This window comes from Tympanuchus pallidicinctus, unplaced genomic scaffold (genome assembly GCF_026119805.1).
Source record: "Tympanuchus pallidicinctus isolate F22 unplaced genomic scaffold, pur_lepc_1.0 scaffold6, whole genome shotgun sequence".
Lineage (NCBI taxonomy): Eukaryota > Metazoa > Chordata > Aves > Galliformes > Phasianidae > Tympanuchus > Tympanuchus pallidicinctus.
Window position 1 is genome coordinate 1,965,270 of NW_026294780.1, and position 26,868 is coordinate 1,992,137.

The 26,868-nt window shown below is 40.0% G+C and overlaps 1 protein-coding gene across 3 annotated transcripts in view; it reads right to left on the minus strand.

Moving 5' to 3' along the window:
* Window positions 1–2,667: 2,667 nt before the first annotated feature.
* The window catches only part of SHROOM2 (shroom family member 2), a 122,667-nt gene continuing 98,466 nt past the window's right edge, over window positions 2,668–26,868 (minus strand). For all 3 annotated transcript variants that reach the window (XM_052705658.1, XM_052705657.1, XM_052705659.1), the window contains 5 exons: window positions 20,320–21,081; window positions 16,587–17,138; window positions 14,747–14,927; window positions 9,855–10,127; window positions 2,668–5,478 (listed from right to left, as the gene is read on the minus strand). In XM_052705658.1, coding sequence (XP_052561618.1) covers window positions 5,212–5,478; window positions 9,855–10,127; window positions 14,747–14,927; window positions 16,587–17,138; window positions 20,320–21,081 — 2,035 coding nt within the window. In that variant the 3' untranslated portion in view covers window positions 2,668–5,211. The remainder of the gene's footprint in view (window positions 5,479–9,854; window positions 10,128–14,746; window positions 14,928–16,586; window positions 17,139–20,319; window positions 21,082–26,868) is intronic.

The window sequence follows — 26,868 nt, forward strand, 5'->3', positions numbered from 1 at the left end:
AAAAGGAACAGGGCCTTTCTGTCTCATATGTAGAGAAAGAGGCAAGCAGGAAATTCACAGCCTAACACACTTTCATGCTTGTTTAGTCTCTCTCCCTTTGGAACACCTACTCTGCTTTTTTTTTTTTTTGGTTTTCACTTCCTTCAGATCCACATCATCTTGTTATTAATAAAAAGCATTCGACCCGCTCCACCCTTTTCAGATCAGCTTTGGTCACCTCCATCACCACAGTCCCATTTCTCTTTTTATGTTTGGAGGAACACACCTGAAAGCTGCTGCAGTTGGAATCCTGGGGAGTGGCTGTGAACATTGTTCACACAAATCACGCTTTTCTATCTGGACACTGAGATAAATAATCTCATCTTCCACTGCTTATTATTTATTCTACATTTGCTCACTGCATTCCTATTTAGTAAAGACACAAGCTTAATACACCAGCCAGCTTTTTGAGCCCTATTACAGAGGATACTTGGAGCAAGTAAGGCCTAGTTAACTCAGTTACAACTTAGCATATACTTAAGAGAAGCCATTCTTTCATTAACCCCATGGAAATAAATTAGCAGAGATCAAAACTCTTGAGTATTCTCACCTGTGACATGCAGCATGGAGGTTCATCTTAAGCTACCATTTTGCTGGGAATTTCTCTTACCAAAAACAGTTCTTCTGTATCTTTGTAAGTCTTTGGAGCTACTCTCACAAAACTCCTTACTTAAATGCTCTCCTTTGTCAGGACAGGCAGTCACAAATAGCAAATAAGAACGTTTCAACAGAGGTGGATTTGTAGTAGGAATCTGATCATTCTTTAATGGTGCCAGGGTATTTTAGGCTATGGACTCGAGCCTTTTGAGCAGGAAGTGCATAGAATTCTTTGTCCTGCTTCATCCCAGGAAAGAATGACAGAAAGCACTGCATTACTAGTCCACGTATTCCCAGTACCCCATCCATAGCAGCAACCAGCATGAGGAAGCTTTGCCAGAAACAATGCAGATACAATGGATAGCAGAAACAATGGATAACATTAACAGCCAAGTTTGCTTTTAACCTCATCAGCTAGCAGCTTATTGTAACCAGAAAAAAATGAAGAGAAAATGAGTATTAGATTCATAGCAGTAGTTACCTCTAAACCTGGAGTGCCTGGCAGGAGTGAATAGCACAGCCCAGTATCAAGGCCATCTCCAGACTTAGGAGACTACTCTGCTTGTAGGTGCTGTGGCAGCCTGGGAGAGAAGCCTTGCACTATTTGAACTACACTGAATTTATTTCCATTCAGATCTTCTCCTTAGATACATTAAATTAACCTGCTTTAAACAGCATAGTGTTATTCATAGACAAAAATATCAAAACAGGAGGTAGGGAGAATGAAACCCAGGATTTTAGAGGTGATGTTTTAAACCACAAGGGTAACACAACTTGTTACTCGTGGATCATTGTAATTAGTTAAGGTATAGACTAGCACTGTGGTAAGTGAATCCGATGGCCAATTTACTACTGCTGACATAATTGACAACATGCAGCCTAGTCCTTTCAAGCTGTAATTGTTACTATTTTTAAATAACTGTGTGGGCAGGCTCTGTCCAAGTAAGCGGGAAAACTATTTATACTCTAAAACCCCACCACTGAGAAACCTTAATGAGAAAAAATCTGTGAACTTGTGCAGTAAATGACTGGTCACCATTAAATATGCAAAGTTTTACTGCACAGCCCTTGCAAGGCTTTGCTTCTGGACTGCCAGGAGATTACTTAATCTGTAGAAACTGAGACAGGTACTCCAAAATTGATCAGCAGAGCTTCATTCGGTAAAGATCACAGTGAAAACGTGAAATCTGAGGGTCTCAAATACCCTACACACAAAATAAAGAGCCTGATTTCAGCTAAGGAGCCATATCTTTTTCCCCAGCCTATAGCAGTACACAATGCTAGACCTGCCTGTAGCTGTAACGCTGTATTAGACCAAGTGACCTGGAAGCCTATCACAATGAGGGGTGTACGTGTACTTGCACAGGGAGAGAAGAATGATGTGTAAAAGCACCACTGGAGATTTAGAAAAACCCCACAAATACCCTCATATTTTACCTTCCTTAGCTTCCTTTTCCCACATAGTTCCTACAATGAAGATCTTGATGGACAGTTCACATCCATGATGATTTATCAAGCCACAATGTGTTATCTGTGGTCATCTGTGCTACAAAAATATGCATACACTTCTTTTTGTTTCCCTGTCAGCTGCAGGTCCTTTAACATGGTGGCTCCACGTGACCTCAACTCAGACACAACAATTTCATGACAGGTTTGGTCCCGGTACACAGAAGATGAAATTAAAAGTTGCCAAGGAAGCCCATTACAGATGGAGAATTCACAGTCATCTCGCAAAAGATTTGAGAATAACCAACTCCAAACATTTCCACACAAAGCATCATTCTAAACGCTGGATGAAGGTGTAACTGAAGCTGTAATCACCTAAGCAGAAAAATCTGAATGCCCTGAATTTCTGGTACGTGTACTGGGGACTTGAGAATGACCAATTAATCTACACGTTGAACAGCCTGTGAAGAGAAAGCAAACTGGCCTTTAAAAGCCATAAGCACTGCAGAAATGCACTATGAAATGGACAGCATCACGCAGCAGAACAGCAGGTTTTCACAGTTAAAACTGCACACACAGGGTATGTCCGTACATTGAAATATACAGTTTATTTTCTCAAAGTCAAGCAATGCCATTTTTCAGTAGGTAAGTGTGAAGTGTTAAGCAGGAAAACTGTACATTCTCACTCTGGGCTGCAGGATCCAAACAATTGGAGGAACATAGTGGAAGTCTCACTATACAAAGAGATCCTAAAATTGAGAACAACGTAAGGTGAAAAAACAGCCATCTCCAGGATGCCAAAGGCAAAACATTAGCACCAGATTTTTTCAAAAAAGCAACGGTGGAGTTATTTACAGATTTACATACAACATTGGGAGGCAACCATCTTCAGGCTCCTGGGGTGAGAGACTCTCAACAGGTTTATAAAAGGAAAGGAGAAAATGGTGTCTACACAATCGTCCTGTGAAAAGGAAAATATATATAGCATTCACAATATTGCTACCTTTATCAGAAAGAGCTAAATCAAAGTACTGTATACAAACACATTGTAATTATATTATTATTCACATTTCACATACACATTTCAGAGTAACCACAATATGTAAAATCTTCAAAATGCCACAGATAAAACAACGCACACTTCTCCAAGCTAAAGACAAGCATAATTTATTTGGGAATTGTTTAGTTTTGGGATTGTTATGGCTGAGGGATAAGTAAGGACAAAAGGGATCACTTGTCCAAGTAACATAGCAGCAAGTAATTGTGAGATGCCAAAGAGTAAATTGCAGAACTAGGAGAAAGAAACGAAGGTCAGCTGCAGGTCCTTTAACATGGCAGCTCCATGTGACCTCAACTCAGACACAACAATTTCATTACAGGATTGGTCCAGGTACACAACGCAGTGCACTACAACGGGGTAACGGTCCTTTTCATGTCTGCACCTGTCTGCAAAGAAATTGCTTCCAGAAGAGTTTTGCACCAACTCCCAGAGAGAACCTCTCCGGATCTCTCTCTGTGGATGAGATTATTCAGGTGAGAACAGGAACCTTCTGTGAATGCTGCCATTGCACCAGTAGTTAAAAGAATCTTTTCAACATCCAACTACTTGTATCTCCGACCTGTTTCACTACAGACTGGCATCCACATTGGCCTCAAAGTGGGTTCCTGTTGAGCAATCTATTCAACTTAAGGAGAGATAAATGGTTTCCTTACAGTGAAAAGGAATATGCAAAAGTCATCCAAGACTCTCCTGTGCCTACTGAACTTCATCTTTAAACCATGACATTCAGACACTACAGAATTTCTCTGTAGGTATCTGAGCGAGTCAACATAACCTACTACTGTGCTAAAATACAAGTTAGCAGCTCTTCTTAGAGCTACTGGAGATCATACCTTACAGTCAGTGGCAGTATTACTAAAACATAACCAGTAATCCAATACTGCAAAATTGCATCCTCTCATTTATCACCGTGTAATGAAACAAACAAACAAACAGAACCCACTTATGTTCACAGTTACAAAGCAGAGTTGCTCCAGGTAATGCACAGTATTTACATGGCAGACGTTGTTTATATTGCATTTGGTAGTCTGAGAAAGTAGAAAGAAAGAACAGCATCACATAGGTCAACTTCAGTATAATTTAACTGTCTATAAAAAAAAATCACAATGTTCAGTAATCAGAACAAAATAGAAGCAGTATCTTTAGCCTACACTTATTTTCATAAAATGTAGCAGTTTGGAGAGAAGGAAGAGAAGAACATGCATTAAAAGCACAGCTGAGAAAGAACAAGAAAGAACAACTGAGCTTTCTAAATAATTTAGACGAGAAATGTTTTGGAAAAAAAATCAGCACAGCATTTCCAGCCTGTTTCTTAGATCAAGTCTAATTTAGTAAAGAAGGTAATGTGTATACAGTGAGAAGGTGTAAAATTACACCTTGGAAATTAATTATTTTTAATAAAAATCTTCCACAAGGTAGCTGTTAGGTGATTTGCAAGCTGGTTTAAGAACTGTTCAACCGAGACTGATTTCAGAGTTACTTCTGTGAGGGGGAAGTGCAATCCTACATACAATATTATAAAAAAAGTGTCTGATGCCACAGGATCAGAGTGACACTACATTTCAGTAATCTGAATATATTAGCTATGAGATGCACATTTCCCCTGTTTAATGTGTCTTAAAAAAATAATACTAAAAAGCCACTATAGAGAGAGCTTCTGTACTTGTGTGCATTCAGAAATTGCTGTTGGGTTTCCCAGCAATCTGTACAGAATCTGAACATACAGGAAGCATACATTCTATTCTAAAAAATGCTGGCATGCACAACTGCTACAGACTTTCAGCTTACTGAGTAGAAAGGTGAAGAGTCTATCCGTCTCTGTGGAGCTTTCTGTAACTTAAGCAATGACAAGTGGCTATGGAGTCCAGCAATAAAAATGTATTCTAAAAAATTAAATACATCGTCCCAAACATGAAAGATTATTGCTGTTGTGAAAGCTATTTTTCTCTTATGCACTTGTTTCTCTATCTGACACTCAGAAAAGCCAAGATATTCATGTGTACACTTGGAAACGCCCCCATCCCTTCCTTCTTCCCCATATTTGACATCCTGGGTCAAACTCTGTCCTCTCATTTGAGCCGTTCAGGTTGGAGGCTGTCGGTCAGACATTTGAGCTGCTCTTCCCCCAGCTTGATCTTGTCCTCAAGCTCTCGCTGCTCAATGATGAGGGCCGACTTCATTTTTACAAAGTGCTCATAGTCTGCTAAGTTCTCCTCACTCAAGTAGTTTGCCAAAATGTCAAAGACAATGCGCTCTCGGCGATCCAGGTTCTCCTTCAGCTCTTTTGCATCTTCATGTTGCTGGGTCAGCAGCTTCTGCTTCTCTACCAACGTCCGCTTAGGAGAGAAGAAAAACAGTTAAAAATGCAGTGGGTTCACCAGCTCAAGACAATTTCAGTGCCTAAGTCGTCTGTTTTAATTGCAAAGACAAAGATTTTTCTAAAATCATGGAGAGGTGGAATAAGATTGCTCCTTAAAGTTTATTCTAATAAAACATATTAATAGACAGGGATAAGACTCAGTCAGTGAAAGATGCACCAGGACTTTTAATTGGCCTCAGCAGCACAAACTTTAAAGACTACTTTACTACTTAGTAGTTTGAAATAGTTGTCTAAGCTCTCCAAAATGAGATTTAACTCATCTACATCTTACATCTTCTATACACAGCACTGAACTTGTACACTGTAATAACTGTGGTTAGGGAACACAGAAGCATTCTAATTAATGAAGCGATCTATTCTTGCACAACTTGGCAGTTCTGCTTCAGTCTGCACAACTCTCCTGCGAGATGTGAAAATGTGTGGTCTTGAGAAATGATCAACAGTGAGAGCTGGGGAAAAATGACAAAAGCAAACAAAGGTTTGCTGTTGTTAAAAAGCATCATCTTCTCAAAAGGGCTGCACACTTTCTGCTTCATGCCCTCACTTATAATCAGTGCCTCTCAACTACAACAGAAGAGGATTGCTGTGCCACAGATGTCTGTTTTGCCCTAAGGTTTATTCTGGCCAAGTAGAAGCTCCTACAATTTGAGAACTAACCCACAAAAGGTACAAACTAGGAAAAAAAGAGGTTGAATAGAGAACCACACACATGTATGTATAAGAAAGGTGAGGCTCATCTGACTGGTCTCTTCCTGTCTCCTCCTAGTAGGCAGCCATGCCTGAATCACTCAGCTCTGCTACTCCTTCAGCAGTACATGGAGTGAAATAAGAGCATTGTTAATCTAACCTTGTTCAGATGCCTGCCTAGAAATGGTTGTATTTTTCCAGCACTGATGAGTGCAACTGGCCTACTAGATGTCAGGAATTCCAGTACAGACTTCTCAACCTAGTCAGAAAGTGCCGCTAAGAAGTACAGTGCTGTAATTTTTAGCTTTGCTTCAACATTTTCTTTGAGATCTATGTTTTATAATAATAAAGTATGATCTGCTTTTGTGAAGCTGTTCAAGCAAATTTAACAATTTTTTTTTCACTTGGACTTCACACACTAAAGAACACAGCCTAAAGGATTTACAGAAATTGCTTTTGTACACTACAGAAATTGTCCTTTCAAGGCAGAAGAATGAGACAAAGAGGGATGCACAACAGTGAGCTGTAACAGATGTGTGTCAGCTGCACACATGTCCAGTGATGTCTCTTCTTGTACAGACCACTCAGTGCTTAGAAGGTGAAACTCTAAGACTTCAGCTATTAGTACACTGAAAATATGCAGATTAGATTAGCTCAAGGTTCAAGATAGCCACTGAAAAATATGGACAGAAATTATACACCATCAGCCAGTTCAGTCTGCCTTTGAGTGCATGCCAGGGAAAATAAAAACAAAAACCAAACCATTTCAAGTAATTTGCAAGCAGAGCTATCTGCTGCAAAGAGATGGAAAGACTCCTCTCCAAAATTCACTAGCAGCCAAGCCCAGACTTGGGAGCAGAATACCTCTGCTATTTATGTACACATGCAGAAGCAGCAGGAGAATCAGGATTTGATGAACACAAGAGGTCATATATCAACCAGCTGCTAGCCCAGCTGCACAGCAACGTGCCTAGTTCTGTGGTGGGATGTTTGGTTCTTTTAAAAAATCCTGAGATTTAAATTGTACCATTTCTTCTTACCATGCCTGTCACATGACTCAAATAAGGGGATGTAGAAAGGCACAAGGCAAACGGAGACATGTCTCAAATTTGATTTCACCACTGTCTAAGATGACTGACACCAGAAAGCTTGTTTTGAAGGGTAAAGTGAAACAGTGGTAGGCTCAAGATGCCATTCCTGAGCAGACTCTTTGAGTAATGGTTAAATGGTTCATCAGGCCTACAGGCATAACTGCTTGGACATACCACACTGTCAGATGGGTTAGAGGCTGCACCATCTGATGGACCTCAACTGATTAGAGCAAAGCAGAGTGCAGAAAGCTTTTTTTTTTTTTTTTTTTAAAGTTAGCATTGATTTGAGGCTCCATCCATACAAAGGATTATCTAAAGCTGCTCTGATGGAACTATTTTTGGCTCTTCCTATTGAGAGCCTTTCTCAGTTACTGCTGTTTTGAACCACAGCCATATGAAAAGGGACTTCTTCCACCTCTGTGACTTCCCAACATCCATTTCCTAAACTGCTACCCTTGTCACCTGTCCTTAGCCTAGCAATAACAAGTCTCGTGAGCCTACACAGCTGATCAAATCCGTGAACCGCTCATTCAGTGCTTCAGGGTTCTCACTATGCTCTGACCTTGGTTGATAAGGAAAGTAATGGGAAGACACTGGTCTAGTTGTATAGAATGAAGGGGGCTGGTAGCTATTTCAGATTAAATCACTTCCAGAAGCAAAAGTTGAAACACCTGATACTGTTTCTCATAGCAAAAGAGACCTACAACAGACCATCTAGTGGAAAGAATATTAATTCAACAGCAATCATTTGCTTGCTGGTACTGCTTATTTACAAGCCCACTGAACTGTTGGCTGGTTCCTGGAACATGAGTTTCCTAGAGAAATGTTTAATAGACAGTATCAGCTAAAACAAAACCCAAAAACCAGTGATCACTAGGGATATGATCCCAGGATGGAAGTAATCTCCCCTGTATTTTATTCACGTGATGCATAAGTAATACACCAAATATAATCATGTGAGCTACAAAATAACAAATGATAATCAAAAGAAGCCACGCATGCCAGCCTAAATTCAAAGATATACATATGTACCTCTGCACAAATTATATTTATAGTCACAAGTACCTGGGGGCATAATCTGAGAAGCATCTCTTACTGACACTTTGGACACGTATCTGATGTTACTATGGCAAAACTATGGTGTAAGTGCATGAGAAGGCAAACAGGGATTGGAATATATCAGGGATTTGGATTTTTGTCAGTCTACATTTGATAGCAGAAAACACAACTTCTGACCACCTATACCACACCACCTGCTTACCTTCTTTTTTTTTCCATATCTAGCTAAGTAAGTTATTTTTATCAGCTCTCAAGTTGTGCTTCCTATGCACTTATATTATCTGGTATCTCTTTCCCCAGCTTACACTCCCATCTTTGAACCCATTAGGCAACTGCAACCACATTTAGAAAAAATCTGTCTAAAAGAGGATTAAATTTCTCTAAGTTTCAGAAGCTTTGATCTGCCCTCTAATAAGCTGCCAAATACCTTCCCTTTGCATCTATCAGAAAGGGGTCTGTCTGGACAGACATTAAGCAAGTATGCTTGGCAGCATCTGGAGCCAAACAGCAAAAACACAGCTTCCAAGTACTCGCAGCACTTACTGATGAGACAACGAAGTATGCTGAGGAAACAACATGAATGCACAGCACATGGACAGAAACACTGATACAACGCTGCTGGGACTTCAACTCTCAGCTACAAGCCACAAATCCCACTTCACATTCATTTAACTGTAGAGGCTAAACTCACTTGACACATAATCCCTCCTATAGTCATTTTGACCTGTGATTTTCCCACATCTAAATCTCTTCTTCAGTGCATATCTGTATCCCTAGATATCGGCCTCCCAGCTAAGGCCTGCTGGGATCTGAAACTAAATTACGTGGTCCACCATGCTCACAGGTAGGGTCCAACAGGTAAGAATACCGTGACTGCTACTGAAATTTTCACATCTGCTTGGACTCCTTGATTACCAGGCTATTTTGGTTGGGTAAAATATGTTTTGTACTGAAAAATTCTTTTTGCAGTGCCTCCTTATCCCCCTTTTCTACTTTTAATACTTGTTCTTTCTTGCTAGGCATTGTAGAGGAAGCTGGAGCACACAGGAAACTTCTTTGTCTCACAATTTTTTTTTAAATCACAATCCTTGTGGAGCGTAAAGAAATCTGAAAGCTTTCTGTATTTCAACACAAAGTCACACTTACTCCTTTTCCCATCTTTTGCACTGTCAAAGGGAACAGTATTTTTATCTCATTAGTTATGCTCTCATTAGTAGCTTTCTTCTTTTGCTAATATTTTTCTAAGGAGCTTCTTTTCCAGTTATGTTGCCACCCAAAATACCACTTGTCTGCCAAGCCACCAGTTTTATAATAGCTTTTTGTAGTTTCAGTATTCCAAGCAGAAGCAAAATATAGAGATAAGTTTTAAGAAATCTAAGGGTAATGGCCTTATGAGATCTATCCTTTCATTATCCCTTTATGTTTCAGATGAATACAAGGAAAAAACCTTAGCAGATTCACTAAATGTGGCTATGTTACTATTGTACTTTCTTACCCGCTCTTCAGGAGAGGTGTTTTCATCCAGGTTATTAAGAGCATTTTCCACCCGGGCCAGACGACCTGAGAGTGACAGCAGGAGGTTGACTACTTTGTCCAGGTCTCCGATAAACATCTTGAATTTGTCAAACTCATTTGGTTTGCAGACCTCTTTCACAATGGCCTCCACCTCCTCCCCCAGAATATTGTTTGCTTGGATGTCTTCCAAGAGTGTCTCCCGAGCTTCCCTCAGCACTTGCAGTTTCCTGCTAATGCTGTCAATAAGTTCTTGCTGTGGAAGATAAAGGGAATGAGAATTTATTAGCACAACTCACTTTTTCCCCGCTTCTAATTCTGAAAGTCATGTCAGAAATTTAGCACTGCTATGTGACTTTTTTAATACACTGAAACTCCCATGTGGCTTGGACAACGAGTGCATTATACATAAATACATGTCTAAGTTACCTATAGTGTCACTGGATTCAAAGGTTCAGAATGCACATCTATAATGCTCAGCTTGAGACCTGTGTTAAAACAACTCACCTTTCTGGAAAAAAAAGATGAAAGATGTTTTCTTAAGTCAGCATAACTGCTGCTCCTTTGAACGTCTTCAAAGCCTACTATGGAGCAGCATGAAGTACAGCACATCCTTCTTCTCAATATCGTGCCTAGAGTACCTTTCTGAAGAGCTACACTTCAAGAACAGCACCAGAAAAACAATCCTGTATTTTCACCATGACAGTTAAAACTAGGGCACTACTAAGCTTTTTATTCCTTTCTGTAGAATGTTAACATTCCCTTCCAAACAGCAGCCCTTTCACTCAGAAAATCTTGCGAGTTATCAATGCCATACAGCATTTCTGTAGGTAAACCGTAATCCCTATGGCACAGAACAGGAAACAAAATCTAGTTCTACAGCATACAAAGCTGCCCTGTGCAGAGTGGCTCTCGCAGAGGACCACACAATTTTTGACTAATGTTGTCCTACGCCAGCCAAAAATACTATCTAATTTACAGTTTTGTCAGTTTCTCCAGTATAATGTCCCATTGCCTGGAATGTGCAAGCCTTAGCTTGGAACAATCGTTGTAGGTGGGTCACCGGTAGAGCCAGACCAAGAATCCCAACATCCTCCCTTAATGACCTGTGCTCCACCTGTGCTGCCTCCATGCATCTGGGTGGGGAGGGCCTTGTCTCAGATATCCTCATCAGCTTTTAGATATACATGAGGGGTGGAACTCCTTACAGTCAGTTGTCTACCCTAACGTGACATGAATCACACTCCAAAAATACCCCATTAACTTAAACTTATATGCATGTTTGGTATTCAGCTAATCTCAGGTATGAAAATTCCCCCATATCATTCTTTAAACATACACCTATTATTGCCATTTATAAGTGAAAATTGAACAGATTACTCCTTTTTTTTAATTTTTATTAAAAAAAAAATAAAAAAATAAAAAATTACTCATTACTTTCTTTAGGAAACCCCTCTAAATAAAAATCTGATTGCAAGCCTTAATGATTACAGAGAAATATACTGGTAGCAGCTATTGCTTTCAGACGTCATGAAACAGTCATTGCCATTCTGGGAACAAAGAGAAGTCTGCCATCTTAACCAAAGGCAATCATGCTCCAAATAATCAAACACTTTCTTGAAGGTAGAAATTCAAACACATGGATTATCTGGGTTGGTATTCTCCCTTTTGATTTAATATACTAGGCCAGGTTAATCTGGTTTTGGGTTATCTGTTAGTCTGGGTGTCCAAAGATTAAGGTAGTAAGCAGTTCTACAGATGCCTGCTTTACTGACTGATTAATCTGCAGGATTTGATTTTTTTCCCTCTCCCCTTTTAGTGCAAATGCACAGTTTGATTTAGATTATGTAGGTCACAGTGCCAGGCTCTTATTTCCCCCAGCTGACATGCACATACACTGCTGCTGTTTTATCATACGGAACAACAGAATACTATTCTACTCGATGTTATTATCTCAAATTTTTCATTTCTGTAGCTTTTCTATGACTTACACTAATGAAAAAAAGATTGTAAATGTGCACAATATTTACCAATCAGGACTGACAGTCCAGATCAGGAATCCTACCAGGTTCCTTTCTTAAAAAATAGTAGTTAGAAAAAAATATCTTCATAGAAGCATCCTAATTACATGTCTGCCAGTAGCTGAAACAAGGCTCTTACGGAACACTTTTGCAGGTGAGAAGATATTTAACCCCTCTTCAAGACCTTGTATCTTTTAAGATTTGGTTTATGACCACTGAACGCTGCCTGTCCAGGTAAAGCAGTCTTTGCATGCTGCGACTGTGAGCTCACCACATGCTTTGGCTAACCGGCAGAAAACCTGCATGATGCTCAATACTCCATGAGCCAAAAGATTTCCAATCTACATCCGAAAACTGGCAGATGAATAATTTACTCCTGTGAGTTCTGAACAAGAAAACAAGAAAACCTATCTTTTCCCAGTAACTGCTGCTGATCTGACTAGCAACACAGAAAGTAGCAGAGCAGAGTGCTTCTCAGGTGGTTCACTCAGGTGCAGATCAGCATGTTTCCCTAAATTATTCGCCTTTTAGCTCACTGCTTCATTTTGCATAAATCTCAGGCCTAAAAAAGAAATTAGTTTTTCTTCTATTAATGACGAGACTCTCTAGGAGGTACTGATGTTTTCCTATAGGCACACAGGACCCTTCCTACTCAGCCACATGTAGATTTTTTTAAGTACTAAAAACTGTCTTGCTATGTCTTCAATGTCTGCTCGAGATTTTATAATTGTGGTAAACATACTTCATATTCAGCAAGAGACACAAGCACCATTCGTGATAGGGATCACCCCAAATACATGTTCTTTCATTTTGGTGTAAGGAATTCCCGCATGTTTTTCAAAGTCATACCATCACTACAGCTCATAAAAGAAAAAAAATAGGAAAAGAACTCTAAACATTTCAGGTTTGCAGAGCAGGGAGTCATTCTACAGCTGACTGAAATTAAGATACTGATAAGACTGAAATTAGGAAATCAAGAAAGAAGTTCTGGCTGTGCATCTCCCCTAACATAACCGAAGTCAACGAAGTGTGCTATCGAAGCATTCGGGTCCTTAACGATCCTTTGTTAGCCTGCTGATGAGTTGGGCCAAGTTGCATATCCTGGCTGTTTAATAAAGATGCCCTGACCCACTTACCACAAGTTATATATGTTTTCTGACAAGATCCAAGCTGAAAGCCCACTGAACTGAGTGCTCACATCCTACTGCATGCAGAGGAGCAGGGAGAGAAGTAAACAGCAACATTTGACAGTATGTAAAGACTGAGTAGATAGGAGAGCTCTGCTAAAAGCTCTTCATGAAGTATTCCCCTTCTCATATGGCTAGTGGTGTATACTGAAACTGAGGAGTAGGGGGAGGAAAATATAAAGGGCAATACACTCTGCTTGTTTACAGACACAAATCAAGAGCGGTTTTGCTTACAAATGTTTAATGTCCTGTTTGTTTGGCACTCAAGAAAGGCTTAATTTTACCTTCAGCTCACCTCCATTACATATTCAATGAGAAGGAAACTAAAAGATAAACATGACCATCACATGCAGCAGCAGATAAAAATGAATTATTCCAAATGCAGTGAAATCCTTAATTTGTCTAAGTAGTACAGCTGTCGGATGCAGGGTCTCTGGCAAGAGGGCAAGGGCAGCTCTCCAGCAGCAGCCATGTCATGCCCTGGCAGAACACGCTGTACTGAGCTGTGTGATGTGGTGGGGGCAGAGAAAGGGAGGGAAAGACAAGAGTGGGCACAGAAAACACTGAAGCAAAAAAAACACAGAAAACTCCCCAAATTTGATGCAGGAGTTGGATGCTACTGAGGCAGGGATGGCAGTCTCCTAGGGAATGTCTCAGTCTTAGCAACTAAATATATTCCTACTGTTTAATTCAAAGATACTTCTTTGGGACTGGATCACAAAATTGGAAGTTGATTATTAGACACGAGGTTAACTTGAGCGAAAAAAATGGATTGCCACTGCATTACTGGCTTAGGCAAACAGAGTTAAAATACATCTCTTTAATTGAACAAACCAACCATTTCCTCCAGCTTATCTGTACTGAGAACTACATTAAAATATTTTGTGCCAAATTACAAATGAGAGGAGGGTGATAATTTTGACATAGAACAGCACAATCTGAAACCACTGGAATGCCAGTATATTGTTATTTTCACACTTAGCATACTGTGTTGACCTTAGAGCAGAAACACCCAAGGATGGGAGTGAGGGTGGGGATGAACAAGAGTCGAGAAGACTCCCTCCCTTGTGATGAGTAACTTCCATGGCATCCAGCAACACGATTAGCTCTCTCCCACCACTACTACTTCTGTTTTGTGAGGTAGGAGAAACGCAGAGCAAAGTGATCTGCTGCTCATAAAAACAAATGAGAAAAAAAGGAAGGGAGGGGAGGAGAAGGGAGACACCTTCCCTCTCATAACATAATGAAATCCCTGACCTAAATTTTGAAAATGTAGAGCAACTAAAATCACCACTAATTACAGTGGGATACATAAGCATTAATGTTTTTTTTCTGCACAGCAAGTGAGAGAAACAACTAATATCCCAAATGAGAAACAGTAATTGAGAATAAAACCCTCTAAAGGTCTCCCCTTGGGCCCTTCAAAAATGTGTCTCAAGCTGCATAAAGCACCTAACGTGAAATTCCTAAATTCAGTTGGACACTTACTCTCCTCCCTCTCCACTTCCACCATCCTTCCAGTTTCCTCTAAAAACAGACTGATTTTTCAAGTGGCCTTGAACAAGTGCAAGATCTTTTATTTAGAGTTCTTCAGCTATCAAATTCCTGCTCAATGAAATGCATGTACTTTAAGAGCATCACGTTAACCATTCAGAAACGTCTTTTACCTTCTTTTCTGACAAATCATGATCCAGCTCATCTTCAGAATCATCTTCGCTCTGTTGCTGTTGCTGCTGCTCTTGCATGTCCTTCATTTTAATCAGCAGTTCAGCCTTTGGTGCAGATGTGCTGTAGTAAGTAGAATTGGTTGTCAGGGAGATGGCAGATGGTGCATTCTGCTCTTCTTTCCTGGTAAAAAGTCAAAACCCTCATTTAGTGCCTTGACATCTTGATCACTGAAAAGAAAGGACAATATTCTCAAGCCATCATTTCACCAACAAGCAGAGGGCTCAATCAGAAAGCAATTACGTATGGAACCAGGATAAACAAACACTGTGAATAAAATTTGTATGAAGTCAGCACACACCCACTAAAAAAGAAAACTGAAGTCACAAAGAAGAGCTTTCACCATTATGATGAAGGAAATGGAACTAAGACATTTCAAATGGAATTCATAGAAACATAGAATCACCAAGGTTAGAAAAGACCTCTAAGATCATCCAATCCAACTGTCCACATATCACCAACAGTTCCCTCAAACCATGTCTCTCAGCACAACATTTCTTGAACACCTCCATGGTTTGTGACTCCACCCCAGGCAGCCCTGACCACTCTTTCAGAGAAGTATTTCCTAACATCCAACCTGAATCTCACCTGGTGCAACTTGAGGCCATTCTCTCTCGTCCTATCACTAATTACATGGGAGAAGGTCAACCACCACCTTGCCACAAACTCCCTTCAGGTAGCTGTAGAGAGTGGTAAAGGTCTCCTCTGAGCCTCCTCCTCTACAGACTAGATAACTCCACTTCCCTCAGCCCATAAGAGTTGTACTACAGACCCCTCACACAGCTTCATTGCCCTTCTCTGGACACGCTCCAAAGCCTCAATGTCTTTCTTGTATTGAGGGCCCCAAAACTGAACACGGTACTTAAGGTGCAGCCTCACCGTGACTGAGTACAAAGAGATGATCACTTCCCTGCTCAGCTGGCAGCGCTATTTTGATTCAAGCCAGGATGCCATTGGCCTTCTTGGCCATCTGGGCACACTGTTGGCTCATGTGCAGCTGTGCGTCAACTCCCAGGTCCATTTCCTCTACACAGTCTTTCAGCCACTCTGCCCCAAGCCCATAGCATTACCTGGGGTTGTTGTGGCCAAAGTGCAGGACCCAGCAATTGGTCTTGTTGAACTTCATCCCATCAGCCTCAGCCCAGCTATCCAGACTGTCTCTAGGCACCCTGTAGGGCCATCCTACCCCCAGGCAGATTGACTCTTCCTGCCAATATGATGTCATGAAATGTAAAGCTCTATTTTAATAAACCATGCAAAGACTTCAGTCAGGTATCTCTTCAGGCTGCCAACTGTAGGATAGATACTATGGTTGAAGCTTTTTGGTTGCGCAACTACACATGAACTTTTCAACTAAGCTACAACTTAATTTGATAACTCAGTTCAGAAAAACAGAAGACCCAGAGAACATAAACATCTTCCTATGGAATTTTACATCTTTTAGTTGTCTTTGTAAGTTTTCATCACATAATAATTACTAAAATATTGATCTTCTTTCTATCAAGTTACCAAACTGGATAATCTTGGTAAAATATCTAACTACTATGACAGGGAAGAAATAAATTATTATTTAAATTGTCACACGAATAGTTTTCAGCCAAGTGTCAGCTTGTCACTTCTTTTTCTGAAATTAATTATATTCATTCTTGATTGCTATTCTAGTGGAAAACTCTTATAAAAATTGCAAGGTTAAACAGGGAGTTCTTCATCCCTCCCGGAAAACTGATGCACCATGGACAGCAGCTTGCAAGGAACTACTGGCCTACAGAAAGTGATACTCACTTCTCTTCTGAAATTTTTGGAGAAGGAACTTTTGGAAGGAGCTTCCTGCGCTGCTGAGCTTCTTCTAAGAGGTGTTCATCTTTCGGGAATATTCCAACCATCAGATCCATCGCTGTTTTTATTTTCACATTAGGATCCAGAATGTCTGCTAGAGATTTATCTCTTCCCACAATCTCTCTAGCTAGTTCCTCTGATTTCCAGTCTTCCAAGGTCTTCTCTTTGGCCTTTACATAGCTGACTGCTGGCACAGTAGCACTGCCATCCTTCAAGTTATTCCCAGGTTCTTCAGCTGGTTGAGGGTCGGTTGGTTTGGTTTTGGTTTCTGGCTCTGGCTCTACACCTTGCCTGGTGTAAGCACAGAATCGTGAATAGGATTGCTCAGAAGTGCTGAGTGTTTTAATTTGGTCCTTTTCCAAGCCGCTGGGTAAAGCAGGTGGTTCCATTGTACTCACAAGACTTTGCCGGCTCTCCTTTTCTGCACTGCTCTCTGAATGAACTATCTTGATGGGAACCATTTTCACTGTAGTATTGTTGTCTATAACTCTTTCAATTCTAGAAAATGAGGAAAATTAATGAGAAACTCAAGAACCTTATATCTTAGTTCTTATCTACAAATCAGGGGAAGCCCGAATATAAAAATAGGCAAAGGAAAGATCTAAGTAACAGAACATTCCTTGTACCGCATCTCAAACCCTAAAATTGCGTGTTTTCCTTTTTTGCCTACACATTCTTAATAGCATTAGTTCATTTGTGAGTAATTCTAATATCAGCTTGGCACGATACTCACTGAACAGGACTTCTGTTCATTTTTGTGAGCACAAGGGTCCAGCCTCAGGCCCTAGTTTTCAAATGGTGCTGCTGAACAATCCTTCGCTGCCACACATTCAGAAGGCAACATGCCTCGAGCTCAAACTCATTGGCTTCTTGCAGACTTAACAGCTGCTTCAGCTTTTGGCCTGACAGGCTATTTAGCTGTCTGGGTAGTTTCTGCTGCTCTCACATCAATTTCTAGCTCTTCCAATGGAAAAGACAGCAGATCAAAAGGAAGCATCCTGCACGCTATGCCTTTCCTGAGCTGCAACAGTCGCACACTAAAAACTCAGAAATTGTTCAAAACATAATTACGTGATTAAAAATTTGTATAATTTCCTAAGAGATACAGAAATTTAGTAATGAGATCCTACAGCTGCATCCTAATTTTTTACCTAAACGATTAAAATCAGCCGCACTAAAGGATAACATACACAATTCTGCATATTCCTTTTAAAGGAAGCTTACAGCCAAAATCACGTACCGTGTAGTACAAAGGGCCACCTTGGACATTCAAGAAAGAAAGCTACTTAAAGAGGTGGCTAATATTTTAAACTGGACAGTAACATGTTAAATAACATTACTAAAACATTTGTACTGTATGTAAACCATATAAGAAACTAAAGTCTAGTTTGGTGGTTTTGAGTTTGCAGAAAGTTTAAAATTATTCTCATAATGTGGGTTTGGAAGCCCTACAGCAAGTAAAGGAACATTGCCTACTAGCTAAAATATCTAGTTTCATCTGGCTTGCTTGCTTGCTGCCTTCCATGTAAGTGACCAAGACATACTACAGCTTGTTTCCTCTAAACATGGGTGTGCCACTTTTCTTAAATATAAACTTATACTTTTCCATGCTGTATTTTTCTTTTGCAAAGAACAGAAAAATCTATCTGACTTTCTCTTTTCCAGTGGAAGCATCTTATATTTTAAAAGTGTATTTGCTTTCAAATAGCCTCCCAGTAGACATTTGTTTTCCTCAAGTGCTTTGGATGCATGGTTTTGCACACATTTGGGGCACATTTTCTATCCCGTGTTGAACACTAAACAATTCTCACAGGTTTCCAAGCAAGCTTGTACAAGACAGTGCAGTACAGCAGTGATAGCAGTGCAGGCACAGGATACCATTTACTATTAATGTTCTGACACAGCCAAAAGAACACTTCCTTAAATGTGCAGTCCTCCTTTGCACACCCTTCTGCCCTGGCTCCTCCACTGCCATCAGACAAGGGCTTTTGCATTCAGGATGACTGTTATTTTCAAGAGCTTGCTCACGTCTCTGCTTTTCAGTCTGACCTCCCTGTAAGTATAATTGCTCTCTTCATGCAATCTGGTGAAAATGTTCTTAGCTGAACCATGTTAAGTCATCCCCTGCCTTTTAATTTAATTTTATTTTTTTAAATAAAGCCTACACCTTTCAGATCCAACAAGACTCCAAGAGGAACATATTTTGAACTTGTAGGAATTATAAAATCTGTGCATAAGCGTGGGAGGAGCAATTGGGAGAAATCAGATAAGTTGATGGCAATTCTTTACCTAAAATGATCTGCATCTCTTTTGGGACTGTAAGGACTTTTCTCTCAGGATAGCATAAGATTGTATATATTTCTGACATTAACACCTGTTTTTATTAAGTAATGTAATTAGCAGCTGAGCACAGATTTTAAGATCTTAAAATGTCAATGAAAAATATACTTAAGCACTTTAAGTTAAGCACTTTCAAAACATCATTCAGATACGGGCGTGTAATTTAGCATACATCAGTGTGCATTTCAGCATTAAAGCTCAGTGAAAAGGAAGGCCACATACAATCAGCTTTTTTTTTTTTGTGCGTCTTTTGTATCTATTCCCAAAACAGTACCTTACAGAAGTCGCTACTGTCACCTCCCTTAGCAGACAGGTGCTAGAGACCACATAACACCCTGCACTTTGCTTAGGATACTGTATTCTTTCTCTGTCTTAAAAAATACTGCAGGGAGAAATTTCATTCCTACCTCCTTTTTAAAGAGGGAAACTGTCAAGGCATGCTTAACATCCACAGAGAGAAAAAATGGTTTATGCTTTCCATGTCATAAGGCATCAGAAAACAGGATGATTGAGTCTATTTAATCACCTGCACTACAGTAAAGAAAAGCAGTTCAACTGCTTTAGCACAGAGAAACCATCTCAGCATTCAGATAGTGTGGATTTTTATTTTCATTCTTTAACCATGAATTATAGTGTTGAAAGAATAATGAAAACTAACATTCTTGAGCTTCTGGACAAGTTTGTTATGTGGCAGGAGAATAACCTTTTATGATATGAGCAACATACGACAATCACAGAAATCAATTAATTTCAGCTGGCTTGTCTAATCCTGAGTTTATCTAGATTGACATTCTCTTGCAGAACCTTCAGCTCACTTCACTATGAATAGCACTGCAGTCCCCTCAACAGACTACCTGAAATGCCAAATTTCGTTGTAAAAGGAACATGAAAATAGTCATAATCTCACAGTACACCTTACCAGATGTTCTCACAAAGGATTACAGTTCCCCTTCCCATATCTGCTTTGTCCCTAAACTGATTTGTATTCACACGGAGCCTGAGGTAGAGGAAATGACAACGGTCAGCAAACACTCTGATTCTACCCAGGCATAGGAAAATCCATTAGAATCTAACCTTCTGTTCTCTACTATCTACCAGCTTTAATTCTGAGCAGCATCCCTCATTATTAAGCATCAGTCAACTAAAAGAAACACCAGACCAGCTGATGGATTTTAGTGGAATTTCACAGAAGTTTTAGGTCTTTTTAGGATATACTGGAAATTTCTATGCTTAATGAACCCAAGGATGTGCTTTTACTGAAGAAATAGAACAGTCAACCATTAATAATGCCTAAGTGGGCAAAAGGGTATTAAAATTATTAAAGAATTAAGGCTAGTACCTGGCTGGGTTGTCATCCTGTACAGACACAGGAGGTTTATCAGTAAGCTTCTGTGGTGCAAACTGAGGAGAAGGGGACCTTGATGTCTCCATGTCAGGTTTCTGAAGGTACCGATACTTGCTGGAAGTTAACACAGATTCGGACTTAAGGTGCGTTTTTTCTTCTAAGTGCTGACAAACATTCTCTGTGGATGATGCCTGCAGAAGTTCCTGTGGATTATCACTCTTTAGTTTTCCATTGAAAACTACGGGACTCTGACAGAGAGATGAGTGACTTGTAAACACTTCAGCAGAGCTGGGGGAAGAGGACGGAAAGGGGTGGCTGGGTGCTGCCAGCAAGGATTCAGAAGAGGCACCAAGCGATGGTGCAGAATGATCTGGTCGCCTGTATTTATCTCTTTTAGGTGGTGGAGGCCTCTGAGGAGCAGGTCCACGTTTCTTGTTGAGCAGTGCTGGCTCTGTTCTGTGACTTTCCTCTCTGGTGCCCTGGGACAGATAGGAGTGGTTCTCGTTCAAGGACTGTGGCTCAGAACACGCAAGATGAGGCAAACTGCAGTCCTTGCTCTTCTCATTCACGTTTTCCTGAGAGTATCTGTAATCACTAGGCAACGTCCCAGATCTCCCACGGCTCTCGTGAGACAAAACCGTCGGCTCTCTCGCATGCAAAGGTCTGACAGATGCCTTCCACTTGTGGCCTATATTCTGGCCCAGCTGATCCCTTTTTTCCCGTGGGTTTTCTCTTAGGGCCCCGATATCAGCTTGCCTAGGGAGAGGAAAACATCATTAGCATGCTGCTGTTTTATTTCTGTGAGGCCACAGACGATCTAGGAAGCCTAAAAGCTTGAATACCGAGATCACAGCAAACATTTAATATTAACTCCTGCAATTCAGAGTAAGTATACGGCTCAAAAACATTCTCTGTGTACTTAATCTAACATGATGAGTCAAAGCATAATGTCATGCTAAATTAGGGTACGTAGCATCACAGGGTGCGACACAACCTTGAGTTAACCTGAGGCACTGCAGTATACATGGCAGAGCTAAATGCATAGCAAAGCTGAAGCACAAATGTATGTGGCACAGCCAAACTTGCAAATGTTTTTCTTCCATTTCTGTTCTAAAATGTAATTCCACTTCTCTTCCAGAGTCACCAACGAAATGCAGAAAATGTGTTTCTTCTGTACATGCAAAATTAATATTTTGATGTCACTTTAAATAAAATCTGAACACTGAAATTTAATTATGAACTTTTGAGGTTGAATTTTTAGATATGCATAACTGGAGAAAAATGAGGTAAAAGTGCAAACGAAATGTTTGCGGAACCTAAACGTCAGCATAAACGACAAACAGTGGCCAAAATGGCCTTATTCTGCACAGTAATATTTTTTATTTTATTCCAATTGTGTACTCTCTGTGTAGTCAGGAAACAGGCATTAGCTGCTCCAGGCTTGTGCTCTGCCACAAGATATGTAGTTCATTTGTCTTCGCCAGATAGAGAGAGATTGAGAAAGAAAGAAAAAAATAAAGTACCTCTGGAGCCCTGAAAGGAGTCAGGTTTGCTCTCTGCTAAAGAGGCTGAGGAGACACTAAGAGATTAGAAAAGAAGCTGCTTAGAAAAGTAAAAAGCTTCAGAGAACTACTAAAGGCTTGTGCTACTGACAGCTCTGGGCTCTGCATTTTGATGGGTCCATCCTTTAGATGAGCACTGCTCAAGCTGTCCTTTGAGGAGACGGTGAAAGACTCATCTTTCCCAGCGTATTTGTAAAGTAAGGTTAACTACAATTTTCAATATAAGCAAGTTACTAAGCTTACCGTACCAGTTTTGAATGCAAGTATGTAGGTGGTTAACATCAGTATATATGAAAATTATATTTGAGACAAGAGAAGACCAAACAAGTAACAGGTTAGAGACATCATGAATTCAAGACAAAAAGAAAAGGAGAATTAAACACTGTGTTACTATTTTAATTAAATTCAAAAAATAAACAAAGAAACAAACCAAGACGTTTTACAAAAAGACAACAAATTGAAAGTTTTATTTTTCACACCTGTATGATCAAATTACATTCAAAATGATTCTGTTTAGTCCTTGGATCTGTGATGTTTTAGCACTTATGTGAACAGTTCTAAAAAAAACCAAACCTGGACGTTTTCACTAAGCTGCCTGATGGGATAGGATTTTTAAAAATCGTAATTCATATGGATTTTTATGCGTCAGTAACAAAACAGTGCTGCCCTTCTAAGAGAGATGGCTTTTTCTCAATTTACTTCCAAATTCTCTCTCATGTGGTGTAAAATTTTTAAATTCAATTTCAACATATACATTTTTGATTTAACATGAATTAAGAGATGAATATTGTTTCAAGTGACATCTCCTCATATTGCTCTTAACTAAGTGCAGCTGGTTCAGAAAACTTCAAGTTGTCTGACAAATTCTGAGTCAATCCTATTTTATAAAGACAGTATTTATTGACTCTCATTTTAACGTCAGACTAAGGATAGTGTTGTTAAATAAAATGTTTTAAGGCCAGAAAGACCAAGGCCCAAGCCTGGCCACTGCTATTCAGATTTGGTTATGTGGCATCCCTGGAGTCAGCTGGTTTTCCCTAGAGTGCTCAATGTAAGCAGAACTGGCCTGTAAATGGTTCCCCTAATTTTAATGGAAATATTTACCAAATGAAGTCTTCAGGCCTTAAGTATGAAACACTGTGTTTAAATCAGCATTCTTCCTTGTCTTGATAACCTATGCACAGCATAATTTTCTTCTAGTTAACCTGTGCCAAAAAAAAAAATCATGCCTCCCTATTCATCTTCACATACATAAACCATATTATTACACAGTATAATAGCTGCACTTAGGTACACATAAAAATCATGGGCATGGCACAAAATGTTGCAGACAAATGACATGCACTACCTTGCCAGTTTGTAAAGTACACGCTGAGTTTAACATGCACATCAGAAGTGGGTGTGCTGGTGGAAACAAACAGGAGCACACCACTAATCTGACACGTTTACAAACCCAAAGCAAGTAGCAAAATTTGTTTACTGTTACCCTGGCTCACAAGGAATGAATGCTTTGGTAATCCTGTCACCTTACAGAAATAAAGTACAAGGAAACAAGGAGTCACAGCACAGATGAATTTAGATACACTATGGTTGCAAATGTGGAGACAAAATTAAGTGATTCCATACGTGCTTTCATAGCCTTTCCAGAAAATTAATCAAGCATTATGCAGTGCCACAGAAAATGGGTTTTGGAAAAGGTGGCTACATTCAACACTGAGGCTAGTTTGCATTCAGTGTGGGTGGATCTTCATGCAAAACATGCTTATCACCTTATTTTGGAAAGATTTCAGCTTACTGTTCAGAAAGGAGGAAAAGAAAACAAGCTTCAAGCCCCAGGAGAACACAGTGGAAAGAACCTGCAAAGGTGTTAGATTATTATCAATAGAAAGAAGTCCACTGAGCTACTCAGAATCTGTCTGTACTTCATGTAATAGTACGCCCAAAATAGGGCCAATTCAGAAATGAGGCCCCACAGAATTATTCAGGGATAACATACCACTGAAACAACCTCATCTACAAGCAAACATCACAAAGCAAGAGATGCAGTAAAAACACGACTACTGATTTAATTACAGTTTTCATTCTAGATAACAAAATGTTCATAATAAAAAACTTTAAAGTATCTTCAAACCTAAAGCTTCCCAATCCCCACGACACAATGCCACAATATCCAAGCGCCAGAGCCCTTCCAACACAATGAAGACAGGATGGCTACCGCCATGTTCCTCATCCTTGGCAGGCTGTGACGTTCCAGGTTTGATAGCCAGGCTTCTCATACTGTGCACTTACCTTGAACTGTAAAGGAAGTATAATCAACAGATTTATGCTGAGGATACTCCGTGGTATTCGGGAAAAGCGAATCAAACACAGAGGGCTAACACAAACATTCCCTACTGTACCTGCTTTGGGTATTTAAGGTATGCAAGTGCCCGAGGTAATTAAGTGCAGGAGCTTTCATATATCTAAACTGGGGTGGAGGTGGAACAAAAGTGCTTCCAACTAAAAAGAAAAAAGGAATTGCTTTGTTTTCAAGAACCTTGTTTAGAATAGGGTTCAAGCTCTTCCAGAGGCTCACAGTCATCCATCAGCTGGTTCAGCTCTGTGGCTCACATGTTTCCATCATTGGTTATAGTCACTCAGCAGAACAAGGAAGCCCACTACAAAAGTGGAAAGATACATCTTAAAAAATGACATTGGTATTTTCTTCCTGAATGGAAAAGTGTATCTCCCAGCTTCCTTTCAGCTTTGCTAGCTCCAGGCATATACACTGAGTGCTGAAAAGCCATGGAAATTCTCAGGGAAACCAACCAAGCCTCCTCCTCAATCCTGCCACCTCTCAGTAACAATATAACAACAATGTATAAGATACACATGCACGTGCTAACAGGAGCATGCTGGTGGAGTCGATGAGCAATTACCAAAATGAATCATTAACTACAGATACCTATCAGATGGATAACATTTTTGGTTGCTGTAAAAAACAACCCTGAACTATTTCCTTCTTTTGTCCCATACTCAGGATTTGACTAAATCAGGACATAAATGTAGAATGATCTGACTGAACGCTGTATCTCAATAAATGGGAATCAACCCAGTCAATCCAACGTATCTGATGTGTAGGTATCTTTATAGTTTCTTGAGAATGCTTCAAGTCAAGCTGAACAGTGCTAGAAGATGGTCCAACTTGAAAATCCCGGACTAAATAACCTTAGCAAAAATTGATCAGCTAACATTTTAAAAACAGACTGTTTTGTTAAAGACCTCAACTACATGCACAAGCGCAACCATAAAACTGAAGAACGGTTATGTAAGCAACAAAGTGCACTCCAGTGCCTTAACTGGCAAAAGAAAGCAAATGGAGTAGCTGTTTCCGATTCACCTTAAATTCCTCCTGAAACTCCACAAGCTATCCTAGAAAAAAAGGCCTTCCTACCTACACAAAATCCTAAGAGTCCTCACTCTACAACAAGCCCCACATACTCAAGGCCACAGTTCCGTAATTCTTTCAAGCTGATTTTAATGCAGATATTTTGCCTGAAGAGGCAGGCAGTCACAGTCTACTCCAATTTTGTCTTCCTGCTCTCTTCATTGTATTAACAGTAGAAATTTCACAGCCCCACAGAAAATTGGATCAAGGAACTGACCTGGCTCAAAACAGATAATTATGTGGCTTACAGCAATTGTGAAACAGTCTTTGCCTATGCCAAAACCCTGTTTATAGGCACAGTCTTTGCCGTTATGCCGCTTTTTCAGCTGTGAACTTTATGCGCTGAAACTATGCTTTCATTGTGTATTTGCATAGCACTTTGCACAGTGGGATCCGAAAGCACTTGTGCAATAGCCTGCAAATAAAAAGTACTTTCTCCTACCCAGTACAGTTCTGCCTGAGACCTCAAAAGGATGCTACGAAGTTAGAACTGGATGCACAGGAAAAAATTAAGGGTCTACCTGAGAGCCAGATGTGTAATATCACATTTCAATCCATACAGATACAGTCAGTGCAATCTAAGACATTCAGCTCACACTAAAGTAGCCTCTACAAGCTAATTGTCCAATCCATTGGTAGGAGCTCGATGTAGTTACCCAAACACCTCAGAAACTTAAATCACTGAAAGAGATACATCCCCCTAAGAGCTGGCAGCTCCATGCCAAGTGGGACACAATTGGCCAGCTCAGGTCTCTCCAGATACCTGCATTTCTCCAAGTGAATCAAGCTCAAGATTTCTATGGATTATACCTACAGTAGGCACTTCACTTTCATGCAGATATCTACTTAGATTAGGGACTTAAATCCTCATCTGAGTCCCACATACTTTTTCTTTCAGGGGCTCCAGTAGCAGCCATTAAGGCTTTGACACTCAAACTGTTTTACTGTAACAATAGTAAGGAGACAGTGACACTACAACACCACAGTCTGAATGTTCCAAGGGAAATTATTACCAGTGGTCTATTTTTCTGACAAGCACCATGTCTGCTATTAAGACCGACTCTGCAGAATATGCACTATACACAACACAGAGGATATGAAAACAACTCCAGAGACAACAAATCAGACCTTGGAATACGAAGCGATACAGAAAATTTAAACAAATACACAGAATAGAGGATCCTCTAGAAAACATGTAATTCAATGACCATGATGATGATTGTACCACAGCAACTACTTCTAGAAGAGGCAGAGCACAAAAATCACTGCAAGGAAGGAGAGCTGTTCACTCCATTGGCTTGAGGAGACAGATGATGGCAACTAGCATCCCAGAGCCGTGCAGAAGGTCTTAAAACATGCCTTGAGATTAAAAGAATAATGAATGCTGATCTCTTGCTCTTTTTCTCTCTCTCAAAAAAGATGCCCTGATACACAGCAGAAGACAACATAAGGTACAAAGCCAGCAAGACATTTTACAAAGTTCAACCCATAGCGCACCACTGTTACACTACAATCCACTTATCATGATGTACCCTGGTTTTCCAATTCCTTTTT